Genomic DNA, 14,007 nt, shown 5'->3' with positions numbered 1-14,007 from the left:
AGGGTCTCAAACACACAAAGAACACACAAAGCGGCTCACCTGATGGACTTCGTCTCCCTGTTTAGTTCTGCTTCAGGTCCCTGAAACCTTATGGAAGAAAAGACTCTGCAATGAGGACGGCACACCACTTAGGAATGAATGAAGGAATGAGGTTTTTAAACGTATTTGGAAACGCCTGGCACTCAAGGTACTTCGTCTTTAATGAAGAAAAAAATAAGGAATTTCCATTGCAATTTTACGGTAGCCGAGAAAGGACGTGCAATATCGTTATTTTTTTAAATTGTCTCCTCGAGATAACGTACTAATTTGATCGAGATCTGAAGAAAGCAAACTTTGTTTTCTTGAGATAACGGAATAATTTTATCGCGATCTCGAGAAAACGAAACTTAACCTTGGCTCCTGGCATCAGACTCGTTTACATTACGACGCCTACGGGTTGTATTAAGTTACAGTGCATCCGGTAAGTATTCACAGCGCATCACTTCTTCCACATTTTGTTATGTTACAGCCTTATTCCAAAATGGATTCAATTCATTTTTTTCCTCAGAATTCTACATACAACATCCCATAATGACAACGTGAAAAAAGTTTACTTGGGACTTTTCCAAATTTATTAAAAATAAAAAAACTGAGAAATCCCATGTCCATAAGTATTCACAGCCTTTGCTCAATACTTTGTCGATGCACCTTTGGCAGCAATTCCAGCCTCAAGTCTTTTTGAATATGATGCCACAAGCTTGGCACACCTATCCTTGGCCAGTTTCGCCCATTCCTCTTTGTAGCACCTCTCAAGCTCCATCAGGTTGGATGGGAAGCGTCGGTGCACAGCCATTTTAAGATCTCTCCAGAGATGTTCAATCGGATTCAAGTCTGGGCTCTGGCTGGGCCACTCAAGGACATTCACAGAGTTGTCCTGAAGCCACTCCTTTGATACTAGGGGGCTCCGCCCCCTGCTCGCTTCGCTCGCCAACCCCTGGCGTTGGGGCATGACAAAGAGTGAGATGTATGAATTAGATATAGAATAGTGTGCAGGTTTGGATGATGCCTATATAAATACAAAATAGAGTGTTTGGCATAGAGTAATGTTTTTTTGGAATATTTCTCTGTATACAACATTAGTAGTAAAGATGGTGTCTTGTCTTTGAATGAGTCTTCCTTGGCATGGATCATTTTTAATTTTAACTTTATTGTGAGATGAACGTCGAACACATGAGAAGGCAAAATAAAGTTGTGCATGTCCAAAAACGGGTTCAGAGAGGTAGATGCCAACCTTGTCCATGGTTTGTCCTTGTGATTTGTTGCTGGTCATGGCAAATGCAGGTTTAATGGGGAACTGTCGGTGTTTCAATGTAAAAGGTAATTCTAGGTCAGAACTCGTAAGGTCAATTCCAAGAATGAGAACAGTATTGTTAGCATGTGAATCTGAAAGAACTGTTGCTTGAATAACATCGTGTGTTATGGTGTTGACGACTAACCGTGTGCCATTGCATAAACCCTGTTTAGTGTTAAGGTTTCTTAATAGCATGATTATTGTTCCGTTTTTAAGGGTAAGGTTGTGTTGTGGTCATCCATCCGGGTTAATAGTGTTCAAATATTCTAATGGGAAATTCAGATGTTCATTGTCGTCATCAGAGTCAACTTTGTCAGAGCTTAGAAAGAGCCGTGTCTCTCCAGGAAGTAATGAAATGACCTGGTTAATAATGTGATTAACATTAATATTTTTTGGACATAATATAGTGCGTTGTGTTAACCACATATGCGAAAGCAGTATGGGCCATTGCCTTTTGGTGTCCTGTTATGTTCTCTGGTAGATGCAAAAGCAAATGAACTATTGTAGGATCTAATGTAGTTCATAAAGTTTTTACTTTCAGGCACATCCTTAGTTAGAAGCTTCTGTAGATATTCCGGATATGAATGTAAAGGAGGCTTTCTAATCTGCCCCTTTTGACAACAACGTGTAAATTCATTATTTGTATTGCCAGTTGTTTCTTCTGTGAAGTTAAGTGAATGACAATGATTGCAAATGACATTCATTAATCCCAATGAATTTTCCTCAATAGTGGACTCATTATTGAAAGCGTTGTCAGCCAACTGGCGTAAGAGTTTAGCAGACGTCTGGTGTTGATGTCTGCGACGGGCATGTTTTGCTTGTGGTGTTTGAGTGCCGCGTTGTTGCATGTCCATTATTTGTGACGCGCTATTTTTGAGTTTTAATTGATTCGCCTCCGCTTTGCGCAAAGTCCGTTTCACTCTACGTCGTGCATTGTTTGTATCGTGCCTTGTTCGTTTTTGTACGTCGGTCAGTTGAGCTTTCTGCTTTTTGAGTCCTGCTTGCTTGTTTTCTGGCCGGTCATATGCGCGTTGCTTTGCTCCCTTTTTTGTATGTCTGAGACGCAAGCTCTTTCTTTTGAAATCGTGCTTGTTTTGATGCAGCACTTTGAGACGCGCGCTGTATGCATCTACGTTCAATGTGTCTGTTCATTTGGGCACGTCTCTGTAACGGGGTTACTTGAGCTTTGCGTTTTTTGATCCGAGACATTTTTTCTCACGTATTTTCCGAAGCGCATTGTATGCGCCGCCGTGTATTCTTTTTGTTTCATTCGTGTTCGTGTGTTTGGTTCCGTTATCCGATCCGAATCGTTTTGTACCCGTGACCGTGTATGCATGACTTGTTTGTTCCTCAGCGTGCGAAATATGGATAAGTATTTAGTAGGATCGCACTCACTGTTAATATGGAGCCTTTTGTCCAGTTGAACGGTTAATAGTGCTTTATTTTAATGAGATCCACCTATGCTGCCTAGTGTGAAGGTTTTGAGATGACGTATGTTTAATATGGACGTTTCCTTTAGATATGTGGCTTTGGGTGTCACTTCTTATTGATTGGGGGGGGGGGGTGTGTGGGTGAGGATTGTTGTTGAGCGAGCGTCTTCTTTCGTTTTGTGTTCCAGGGGCTTGTTGAATCCCCCCTCTTTGTGTGTGTCCCGTCCGTTGCTTGTAGGGTGTGTGGGGCGGTTTTGTGTTCTTTTTTTTTGTGTTCCAAGGGCTTGTTAAATCCCCCTCTTGGTGTGTATCCCGTCCGCCCTTTCTTGCGCCTGCGCAGTACGTCTTTTTGCAGCTACGGCCCATGGCCGGATGTGCCTGCGTCCATCATCCGGTTTAGCATTCTCGGTTAGTAATATGGATCTTGGCTGTGTGCTTAGGGTCGTTGTCCTGCTGAAAGATGAACCGTCGCCCCAGTCTGAGGTCAAGAGCGCTCTGGAGCAGGTTTTCATCCAGGATGTCTCTGTACATTGCTGCAGTCATCTTTCCCTTTATCCTGACTAGTCTCCCAGTCCCTGCTGCTGAACAACATCCCCACAGCATGATGCTGCCACCACCATGCTTCACTGTAGGGATGGTATTGGCCTGGTGATGAGCGGTGCCTGGTTTCCTCCAAACGTGACGCCTGGCATTCACACCAAAGAGTTCCATCTTTGTCTCATCAGACCAGAGAATTTTCTTTCTCATGGTCTGAGAGTCCTTCAGGTGCCTTTTGGCAAACTCCAGGCGGACTGCCATGTGCCTTTTACTAAGGAGTGGCTTCCGTCTGGCACTCTACCATACAGGACTGATTGGTGGATTGCTGCAGAGATGGTTGTCCTTCTGGAAGGTTCTCCTCTCTCCACAGAGGACCTCTGGAGCTCTGACAGAGTGACCATTGGGTTCTTGGTCACCTCCCTGACTAAGGCCCTTCTTCCCCGATCGCTCAGTTTAGATGGCCGGCCAGCTCTAGGAAGAGTCCTGGTGGTTTCGAACTTCTTCCACTTACGGATGATGGAGGCCACTGTGCTCATTGGGATCTTCAAAGCAGCAGAAATTTTTCTGTAACCTTCCCCAGATTTGTGCCTCGAGACAATCCTGTCTCAGAGGTCTACAGACAATTCCTTTGACTTCATGCTTGGTTTGTGCTCTGACATGAACTGTGAACTGTGGGACCTTCTATAGACAGGTGTGTGCCTTTCCAAATCATGTCCAGTCAACTGAATTTACCACAGGTGGACTCCAGTGAAGCTGCAGAAACATCTCAAGGATGATCAGGGGAAACAGGAGGCACCTGAGCTCAATTTTGAGCTTCATGGCAAAGGCTGTGAATACTTATGGACATGTGCTTTCTCAGTTTTTTTATTTTTAATAAATTTCCAAAAATCTCAAGTAAACGTTTTTCACGTTGTCATTATGGGGTGTTGTGTGTAGAATTCTGAGGAAAAAAATGAATTTAATCCATTTTGGAATAAGGCTGTAACTTAACAAAATGTGGAAAAAGTGATGTGCTGGGAATACTTTCCGGATGCACTGTAAATACAACAAACCCTCTCTTGTCCCTGTAACATATAACAAACAACGAATAACAACAATGAATGATATACAGAATGAATGATCGTGAATTTGAGTCTGGTTATAAAAACTGTCCTAAATACGGATGACTGAACTAGAGATAAGCGAGTTGTTTGATTTTCCCGGCAATTGGAGCAACCTCACCGTGATTCCTTGGCGCGAGGTGGATGACGATCCGACCCCGGGGTCTCTGCAGATGAGGGATGGAAGACAGTCCGGCGAAATGAAAAACAAACTGGTGCAAAGACGCGATGTGAAAAAACAGCAGGTAAGTTGATCCGTGGTTGTTAAAAAATGGTCTCCTTCTTTCTCCTCTCCTTTCTCCCCTGGCTATTCCCTCCTGAATACTTAAATAGTCCTGTGACGGATGTAATTAATTGATAGTGAACAGGTGTTTTCCAGGTTTGGGGCTGCGGTGTCCTTCCATCATCATTCACTGACACACACATACAGTAAACAGCAAACAGGACGATGGAAACAAGACGCACGTAGTACTAACATTTGACAACACTATAACTATGTAGCCCCGCGGCCGTATGGTCGTTCAAGTTTTTCCGATTGATGGCTTTTAGCCAAGCTTTTCTGTTAGTTCTTCGGTTTCTTTTCCTTGATTTTTACGAATCGAAGGTATACAAAAGAAACTTAGCTTAGGGTTTTTCTTGCTGCTGTTACTGCAGCCAAGCACACAACAGTCGATTGTCATTGTCGTCCAACTCGTTCCCCGGTAAAATGGCCGCCGCCTCGTTTTCATTTATGCGTACTTTGATAATGATGTCAGCTTAATACAACCCATACAGCTGAAGCCTTGCTAACCGTCTTCTTAAATGACGGACATTAACGTTATTGTTTTCATATTTCAGCCTGCGTCAGCCCTTGATTGGACAAAAATGTGACGTGCTGATCAATACAGTGCTGCTCTTCTGCCATTTCAAACAGGACGTGGCTTCAATAATCCATCCATTTCCCAACCTGCTGAATCAGAATACAGGGTAACGGGGATCTGCTGGAGCCAATCCCAGCCAACACAGGGCGCAAGGCAGGAACAAACCCCGGGCAGGGCGCCAGCCCACCACAGGGCACACACACACACACACCCACTAGGGACAATTTAGGATCGCCAATGCACCTAACCTGCATATCTTTGGACTGTGGGAGGAAACCCATGCAGACACGGGGAGAACATGCAAACTCTACGCAGGGAGGACCTGGGAAGCGAACCTCAGGTCTCTTTACTGTGAGGCAGCAGCGCTACCCACTGCGCCACCATGCCGCCCTCATTTTAAACACTTCCATCTTAATGTGCGTTTACTTAAACTATGACGGTTCAGCTGATCCTCTTACTCCTGTGCCCGCCGCTGTTTTTATTTTACATTTGCTTTTCAAATTTAAAAAAAAAATAAATTAAAATAGCAGGAAGGGAAAGCATTTGGCTAAAAATTCAAGCTCCATTCCCGGGATTTTCCTGTTCACAGCAGTGCAACTGGCTTGATAAGAGCCTTCAGACAAAGAGTTTCCTGGTCCTTGGCGTGCCCACGAAGAGCCGATGTTTACATTGGAGCCGAGAAAGTGCCCGGCACGTTTTGAACACTTCACGTCCCGCCTTTTCCTCCTTCTGTGACTTTCAGGCCTAAAGGGGGGGGGGTCTGTGATGGATGTTAGGCTGGCAGAAGGCGGCCAAATAAACTGAACAACCCCACCACCATTTTCTTGAGACTCTTAGGGGGGAAAAAAGGAGCGAGTCATTTCTGTGTACAGTTGTGGCCAAAAGCTTTGAGAATGACCCCAGTGTTGGTTTTCATAAAGTTTTCTGCTTCAGTGTTTTTAGATCTTTGTGTCAGATGTTTCTGTGGTGTGCTGAAGCAGAATCACCAGCATTTCATTTCAAAGGCTTTCATTGACGATGACATGAAGTTTATGCATTAAGAGTCCATATTTGTAGTGTTGACCGTTCTTTCTTTTTCAAGACCCCTGCAATTCACCCTGGCATGCTGTCCATCAACATGTGGGCCAAACCCTCTTATTTATCTTCAGCCCTCTGTCTTCCAAAGCCCTTCTCCATTATTCTTCCAACTTCCACTCCATTTCCTCCTTTCTGGTTCTACACAACACAATGTCATCAGCCTGTACCCTTGGGGGGGGATTGGTCTTTTATCTAATGACTCAACACATTCATGACCACATCAAAGAGGACTTCAAGAAGACCCCTGGTACAGACCTTCTGGAACTAGGATCTTGTCTGTTACCCCAATCCAAGTCCTCACTCCCTCATACATCTCCTGGACAATCCCCCCACACTTCTCTGGTCCTCCTTTCAGCCCTGGTATGCTGTCAATCAACTTCTGGGTTCAATCCTGATTGATGGCAGCCCATTCTTGCATCATCAATGCTTGGAGTTTGTCAGAATTGGTGGGTTTTTGTTTGTCCACCCGCCTCTTGAGGATTGACCACAAGTTCTCAGTGGGGAGTTTTCTGGCCATGGATCCCAAAGTTTCGATGTTTTGTTCCTCAAGCCACTTAGTTGTCAATTTGGCCTTATGGACTGGTGCTCCATCATGCTAGACAAGGCCTTGTTGGTCACCAAACTGTTCTTGGATGGTTGGGAGAAGTTGCTCTCGGAGGATGTTTTGGTCCCATTCTTTATTCATGGCTCGGGATCAGGTGGCACCACCAGGGCAGAGCTTGCTCACAAATGGCAGCAGGCTGGTGTGAGTGAGGAGAAGACTTTTGGAGGATGGCCTGGTGAGTGTCAAGAAGGGCAGCAAAGAAGCCAAGAAAAACATCAGGGACAGACTGATATTCTGCAAAAGGTACAGGGACTGGCCTGCTGAGGACTGATGGGGTCAAGTCATCTTCTCTGATGAATCCCCTGGTAGTGGCGCTACCATCAGTCCTGTGTCAGGCCCACAGTAAAGCATCCTGAGACCCTTCATGTCACGTGGGGTTGCTTCTCACTCACAATTCTGCCTAAGAACACAGCCATGAATAAAGAATGGCACCAAAACATCCTCCGAGAGCAACTTCTCCCAACCATCCAAAAACAGTTTGGTGACCAACAATGAACAATTCAGCATGAGGGAGCACCAGGCCATAAGGCCAAAGTGACAACTAAGGGGCTTGGGGAACAAAATTTAGGGTCTATGGCCAGGAAACTCCCATTGAGAACTTGTGGTCAATCTTTGACAGGCGGCTGGACAAACAAAACCCCACCAATTCTGACAAACTCCAAGCATTGATTCTGCAAGAATGAGCTGCCATCAGTCAGGATTTGGCCCAGAAGTTGACTGATAGCCTGTGTGGAATATGACCCGGACACAGACAGGCAGACACGTTTAAATCACCCCACACACATTTATTGAGGTGTACCATATTTACAAAGTCACTCACAAGTCCCAATACCCCACAGTCCAGGCCAATCAATAATGCCTTCTCTCTCAGTCTTCAGACCGCCTCCTTCTCTCCTCCAGAAACCTTGTCCACTCTTCCACCCAACTCAAGTCCATCTCTGAAGGGAGGTGGCCCCTTTAAATAAGCACCCGGATGTGCTCCAGGTGTGTTCCCGGCAATCTACCACCGACACGCCCCAGTGTGGCAGAAGTGCCGTCTGTCTCCCCGGAAGCACACTGGGTGTTCCTGTTCCTCTTCCCCCCAGCACTTCCTGGTGTGGCGGAAGTGCTGAGGTCCAGGATCCTCCAGGTATTGGGGTCCCCCTGGTGGTGACCACGGGCCCCTACAGGGTTGAGCTTCCAAGCCCTGTACCCGTGGCCCCCAATATAACCAGGGTGGTCGCCCCCTCGTGGTCTAGAGGAGGCATGAGCCCTCCTCCGATCTTCTCGGGCGTCCTGGCTGGGTACCACTCCCATCCGGGTACCACACTTGCCAGGGTGAATTGCAGGGGTCTTAAAAAAGAAAGAAGGGCCAACACTGCAGATATGGACTCTTTGAATAAACTTCATGTCATTGTCAATCAAAGCCTCTGAAACTTAGGAAATGCTGGCAATTCTACTTCAGTACACCACAGAAACATCTGACACAAAGATCTAAAAACACTGAAGCAGCAAACTTTGTGAAAACCAACACTGGGGTCATTCTCAAGACTTTTGGCCACAACTGTACATTTTACAATGGTGGCTCAGTGGCTGAGAGCTTTGAGAGAAGTGGAAGGGCTTTTGTCAGCTGAAAGGCCAAAGAAGTAAGCTGGTAAGAGGGAGCAAGGCCATGGGAGCCGATGGAAGGAAGGGGTTCTGTCGTGGTTGCGCCCAAGGATGGTCATAACAGAGGTGGAGGTGCCAGTTTGGTTCTGCGAGTACCGGTAGAGGTGGCGGACCTTGGGAACGTGGTATGCTGCGTTTGAGGGAATTACAGGGTCCTGATGTAGACGAGGCAAGAGGAGAATAAAAAGGCACGACTTACGCGACATATGGATTTTAATTGGTTTCTTGGGTTATTTATTGTTCATTTTATCCATTTAAGATGGACAACGCTACATGGATTATCTAATTATTCATTTCAAGAAGTGCACTTCACTCTGTTTTTTTGATTTGGAGGTCTTTGTGAAAATAAAAGCACTAAGCACGTTACACCAATGTGTCCTCATTGCCCGGCTCATCCTTGGACATGACTATCAAAGACCGTGATGCCATCTGCGGGCACCCAGGTGTCACGTGACACAATTGTTCCAGCCATTTGTAGTTGCACGCTTTATTTACATACTCTGAGCAAGTCAGAGGCAGTCGCAACGTACCCCCATGACCCAACACGTGTAGAGTAACATCCTCGGTCACTTTGTCATAGCGCTCTAGGACTAGTCACGATGACATCAAACAAGCCTGACTCTGGTATAAGTGATAGGCTGCTGATCATGTGTTTGGCAGAGCTGAGAAGCAATGAGCACTCAGCTGGGTGGACAAAGGAAACTATAGCGACGGTGAAGAGCGAGAGTCTACAAGGACAGGAAAAAACAGAGAAGAGCAATGGGGACTTCAGGAAATGAAGGAAAATGGAGCTAACACAGGAGAGACTTGACGAGCTTTGGGTGGCAACACAAATGTCTGGTCGGTGGCTCATCTTCATTTTGGTGTGCTTCACATTGACGATGACGACCTGAAGATACTCTCGTGGTGCAGTAAGAAATATGAAAGCCGACCTGAGAGGTTGTGTGAGAGAGAGTTGTAATTCATCATGCCATGGGACTTCTGGCCATCCTCAACTGCCATCGTTAAGTGTGACATGCACTACAACTCGAAGTCGGGTGGTGTGACGCCAGCCTAAGACATGTCTACTGAGATCGTACAGTCTGGAGATTTGGGATTTATCACGTTCATAAGAATATAATGTTTCCTTTGGACAATGTCATGCCACCTCGGTCTTACTTGATTAAAAAAAGTCAAGACTCCAAATGGGTTACTGAATGCAAAGCACGTTTTAATTACTCAAACCAACCACTCCCATAATCACCTATCACTCCCACAGTTCCTGTATGTCCTGTCTGAAAGCATCATGGGAACTGTAGTGCTTATTATCTAATTATATACAATTTATACATATATGTATATATATACATATATACATATATATATACATACATACATATATACATACACACACATACACATATATATATTATTTATATATATATATATATATATATATATATATATATATATATATATATATATATATATATTGTGGCAAGCTGGGGGTGGCACCCAGCCAGGATGCCCAGAAGGACCCAAGGAGGGACTGCGCCTCCTTCAGACCACGAGGGGGCGACCAGCCTGGTGGCTTTGGGGACCACAGGAACTGAGCATGGAAGCTCAAACCTATAGGGGCCTGTGGTCACCGCCAGGGGGCACCCCAATGCCTGAGGATCCCTGGCCCTCAGCACTTTCACCTTCCGGGGAAGGAAGACCAGGGACACCCGGAGTGCTTCAGGGTGCGCAGCCGGTACTTCCGTCACACTGGGGAGTGCCGGCGGAAGATTGTCGGGTAGGCACCTGGAACACATCCGGGTGATGATAAAAGGCGCCCTCCATTCGGGAACTGGAGTCGGGAGAGGAGAAGGACAGAGCTCGAGTAGACAGGAGAAGAGGCGGCCTGAAAAGGGAGAGAGGCATCGTGAGGCCTGGACTTTGGGGGAGTTTTGGGGTTGTGCTGCACTTATTGTAAATAGTAAATTATGATTAAATGTGTGTTGGGTGAACCATCGGTGTCCACCTGTCTGTGTCCGAGCTGTATTCCACAATATATATATATATATATATATATATATATATATATATATATATATATATATATATATATATATATATACACACTAGCCAACCCGCTGCATAATTATGTATTGATGGGTGAACACTTCCTGAAAGACACAGTTGTCCAAATGGGGTGGATTTGAGGATACGACTGTGAGTGAATGAAAAGATGGAACTCTGGAGAGAGCGACATACAATTGTCCGTGACTGAAAACTGGTTTTGGCTGATACAGGCATATCGTTTTGAAAGTTTGTCCCTGTGCCTTATTAATTGTCATTGCAAAGGCTAATCTAACAGGAAATTGTCTGCGTGTAAAAGTAAAAGGCAAATTTGAATCTGATGGGGTCAGGGAAATCCGGGGAATAAGGACAGTTTGTGAGGTAGCAGCTGCGACAGTTTTACACCCCAGTACATTGCGGTGAATGCTGGTAACAGTCCGTCTAGTGCCTTTACAGAGACTTCTTGCTGGCATGAGGTTTCTGAGAAGCATGACGACTGAACCAATTTTAAGTTTGAGTTTATGCGGAGGCATGCCAGTGGGAGTAAGACTGCTAAGAAATTCTTTGGGGAATGAAACTTGATCTGCGGGATCGTCTGTGATGATGGAGGCAACACCGGTGAAAGTTACTTCGTCGGTAGGGATAAGTTTCAGTACCTGTTCATTAAGGTGTAGCGAATCTTCGTTGGTGACACTTAATATAGCTCGCGTACCGGAGTCACAGTTGAGAAGTCGATGTCGCCCATAGTTGTTGAACGGGATCAGAAACAAAAGGAAAACAATGTGAAGGTAATGTTACAGGTGTTCTGTTTTTCCCGTCTTGCGAAATCTTGTTCGTGAGGAAGAGCTGTCATGTTTGTCGTCAGTGTAAGTACATGCATGCAGCCGGAACCAAAAAGAACAATGAAAAGTCAACGTGGCTCAGAGGTGCATGTGGACTGTAGCAGAGACGAAAGCGACTGAGGCGGTGTTTGGTGAGGTGCTGCGTGCCTCGAGAGCGAAGGCTGGACTCGGGAGGAGGGTTAGAGTTGGCGGGCATATCCTATGGTCTCTGTCGTGTGGGCCATGGTCGGCTGCTTAGTGAATTGTTGGTGGGTGTGGCTCTGTCTTGCGTGCGTCTTGCTTGTCATGGGCTTAGTGAATTATATATATAGATATATATACATATATACTGTATATATATATATATATTGTCATGCACGCGCACTTAGGGAGCCACATAACGACCCAAAATGTAACGTGAAACTGCATGCCAGAAGGGAATGGCGGGGTACTAACCTCTCTCTCTTTATTTTCTGCAGAAAGAAAGACGCACCGCTGCCATGAATCGGCCAAGAATACCTGAAAACACACCGACACTTCTGCCTTCCCTCTGTCGCTTCCCGATGACATTAACAATCCCAGCATCCATCACGGTTCCTTTCCAGCATTCCATTCACCTATTTCCGGTCCCTCTTCATAAATGTTCCCCACTCCGCCATCTTGGCGGCTGTCTTAGGTATGCCAATATTGAACAGAATCATTTTTTTGGAAAATATTGATTGTTATAGTATACAGGGCCGGAAAACCCCAAACCTTTATACTGTCTGAGTTTTTCTTTTACAGTATATATATATATATATATATATATATATATATATATATATATATATATATATATATATATATATACATACATCTCACCACAGACAACAAAGTAAGAAATAAGCTTGATGACATTACAAGAAGAAAGAGAACGCTTGTGAAAGGCTAACAAAAGTATTCGCTCAAATCACAACTTACCGACACACTGTCCCGTTGGGGTGAATCTGTAACCGGGCTTGCATTCACAGCGGTAGCTGCCTGGGATGTTGGTACAGACTGCATTTCTTTGACACACCGGCCCATTCTGGCATTCATCGATGTCTGTCACAGAAAAGAAAGGTCAAAGGTCAGAGTTTGGAAACGGCTGTTTTGGAGGTCCCGTCCATGGGCGGACTCCACAAATCTCCGGTCAGGTTTTGCTTTGCCGTTTACTGTAATCTCATCATCATAAAAGTTAAATGAGGCTTCATTTCCGTTTTGGAGACCATACCTTCACAGATGAGGAGCTTGTCGTTGTAGAGGAAGCCTAATGGACATTCGCACATGAAGCTGCCGATCATATTGATGCAAAGGCCAAACTCACACAGTCCATGGATGTCTCTGCATTCATCGATATCTGTCAAACAAGAGTCGTCTTTAATACCGAGCTGGACGACTGTGAAGTTAAACGTTCAAATGTCAAACTCTTTAAATGTGTAACAATGTGACTTTTAACCATTTCTTGCATATAATGGTGGTTATCTATATAAAAAATCGTTACTTAAGATTCCTTGAGCTCTTCAGGCCTGTGCTGACCAAATCTGTGGGGTTCACTGCTAACTGCTCAATCTGTCACTATGGCTGTTACATCACTAATCACAGTGCAGTACTCCATTAACAAAATAGTAACACGACTGATTACAATACCTTACTCTACAACTGAGACTGAGCAAGGAGTCTGAGGGCCCTGATAAAAACCAAGAGCTAGGCCTTTAGTGACTGTAAGCCGCAGGAGTGTAAGGCGAGTTCAAGCATGGGTAAAACGCGTGCCGAAAGAAATCTCTCAGAACAAAAGTGTGTTTTAAAATATTTAGTGAAAATTCAAAGCAAACAGTCCACACAAGAAAAAAGGTTATTACATACGTAGAATAAAAGGCAAAAAATGAGAAAAATGTATCTTCTCAGGTGCATTGGCAATTCTAAATTGTCCCTAGTGTGTGGTGTGTTTGTGTGTGTCCTGCGGTGGGTTGGCACCGTGCCCGGGATTTGTTCCTGACTTGCGCCCCTGTGACCCTGTGTTAGGATATAGCAGCCCCAGCATCACAAATTCACAACGTAATATGAATGTGATCAAAGATAGATAGATAGATAGATAGATAGATAGATAGATAGATAGATAGATAGATAGATAGATAGATAGATCGATAGATAGATAGATAGATAGATAGATAGATAGATAGATAGATATGAAAGGCACTATATAATAGATAGATAGATAGAAAGATAGATAGATAGATATGAAAGGCACTATATGATAGATAGATAGATAGATAGATAGATAGATAGATAGATAGATAGATAGATAGATAGATAGATATGAAAGGCACTATATAATAGATAGATAGATAGAAAGATAGATAGATAGATATGAAAGGCACTATATGATAGATAGATAGATAGATAGATAGATAGATAGATAGATAGATAGATAGATAGATAGATATGAAAGGCACTATATGATAGATAGATAGATAGATAGATAGATAGATAGATAGATAGATAGATAGATAGATAGATAGATAGATAGATAGATAGATAGA

The 14,007-nt window shown here is 44.4% G+C and overlaps 1 protein-coding gene and 1 long non-coding RNA gene across 3 annotated transcripts in view; one reads left to right on the top strand and one right to left on the bottom strand.

The window, feature by feature from the left end:
- The window catches only part of LOC127526167 (uncharacterized), a 368,097-nt gene that overhangs the window by 40,343 nt on the left and 313,747 nt on the right, over positions 1-14,007 (top strand). The gene's annotated exons all lie outside the window — the stretch shown is intronic.
- fbn1 (fibrillin 1) overlaps positions 1-14,007 on the bottom strand; it is a 311,649-nt gene that overhangs the window by 51,051 nt on the left and 246,591 nt on the right. For both annotated transcript variants that reach the window (XM_051920648.1, XM_051920647.1), the window contains exons 44-45: positions 12,699-12,824; positions 12,407-12,529 (exon numbers count right to left, since the gene is read on the bottom strand). In XM_051920648.1, coding sequence (XP_051776608.1) covers positions 12,407-12,529; positions 12,699-12,824 — 249 coding nt within the window. The remainder of the gene's footprint in view (positions 1-12,406; positions 12,530-12,698; positions 12,825-14,007) is intronic.

The sequence above is a fragment of the Erpetoichthys calabaricus genome, chromosome 17 (genome assembly GCF_900747795.2).
Source record: "Erpetoichthys calabaricus chromosome 17, fErpCal1.3, whole genome shotgun sequence".
Classification (NCBI taxonomy): domain Eukaryota; kingdom Metazoa; phylum Chordata; class Cladistia; order Polypteriformes; family Polypteridae; genus Erpetoichthys; species Erpetoichthys calabaricus.
The sequence above is the reverse complement of the archived record's forward strand: the minus strand, read 5'-3'. Positions and strand labels throughout refer to the sequence as shown.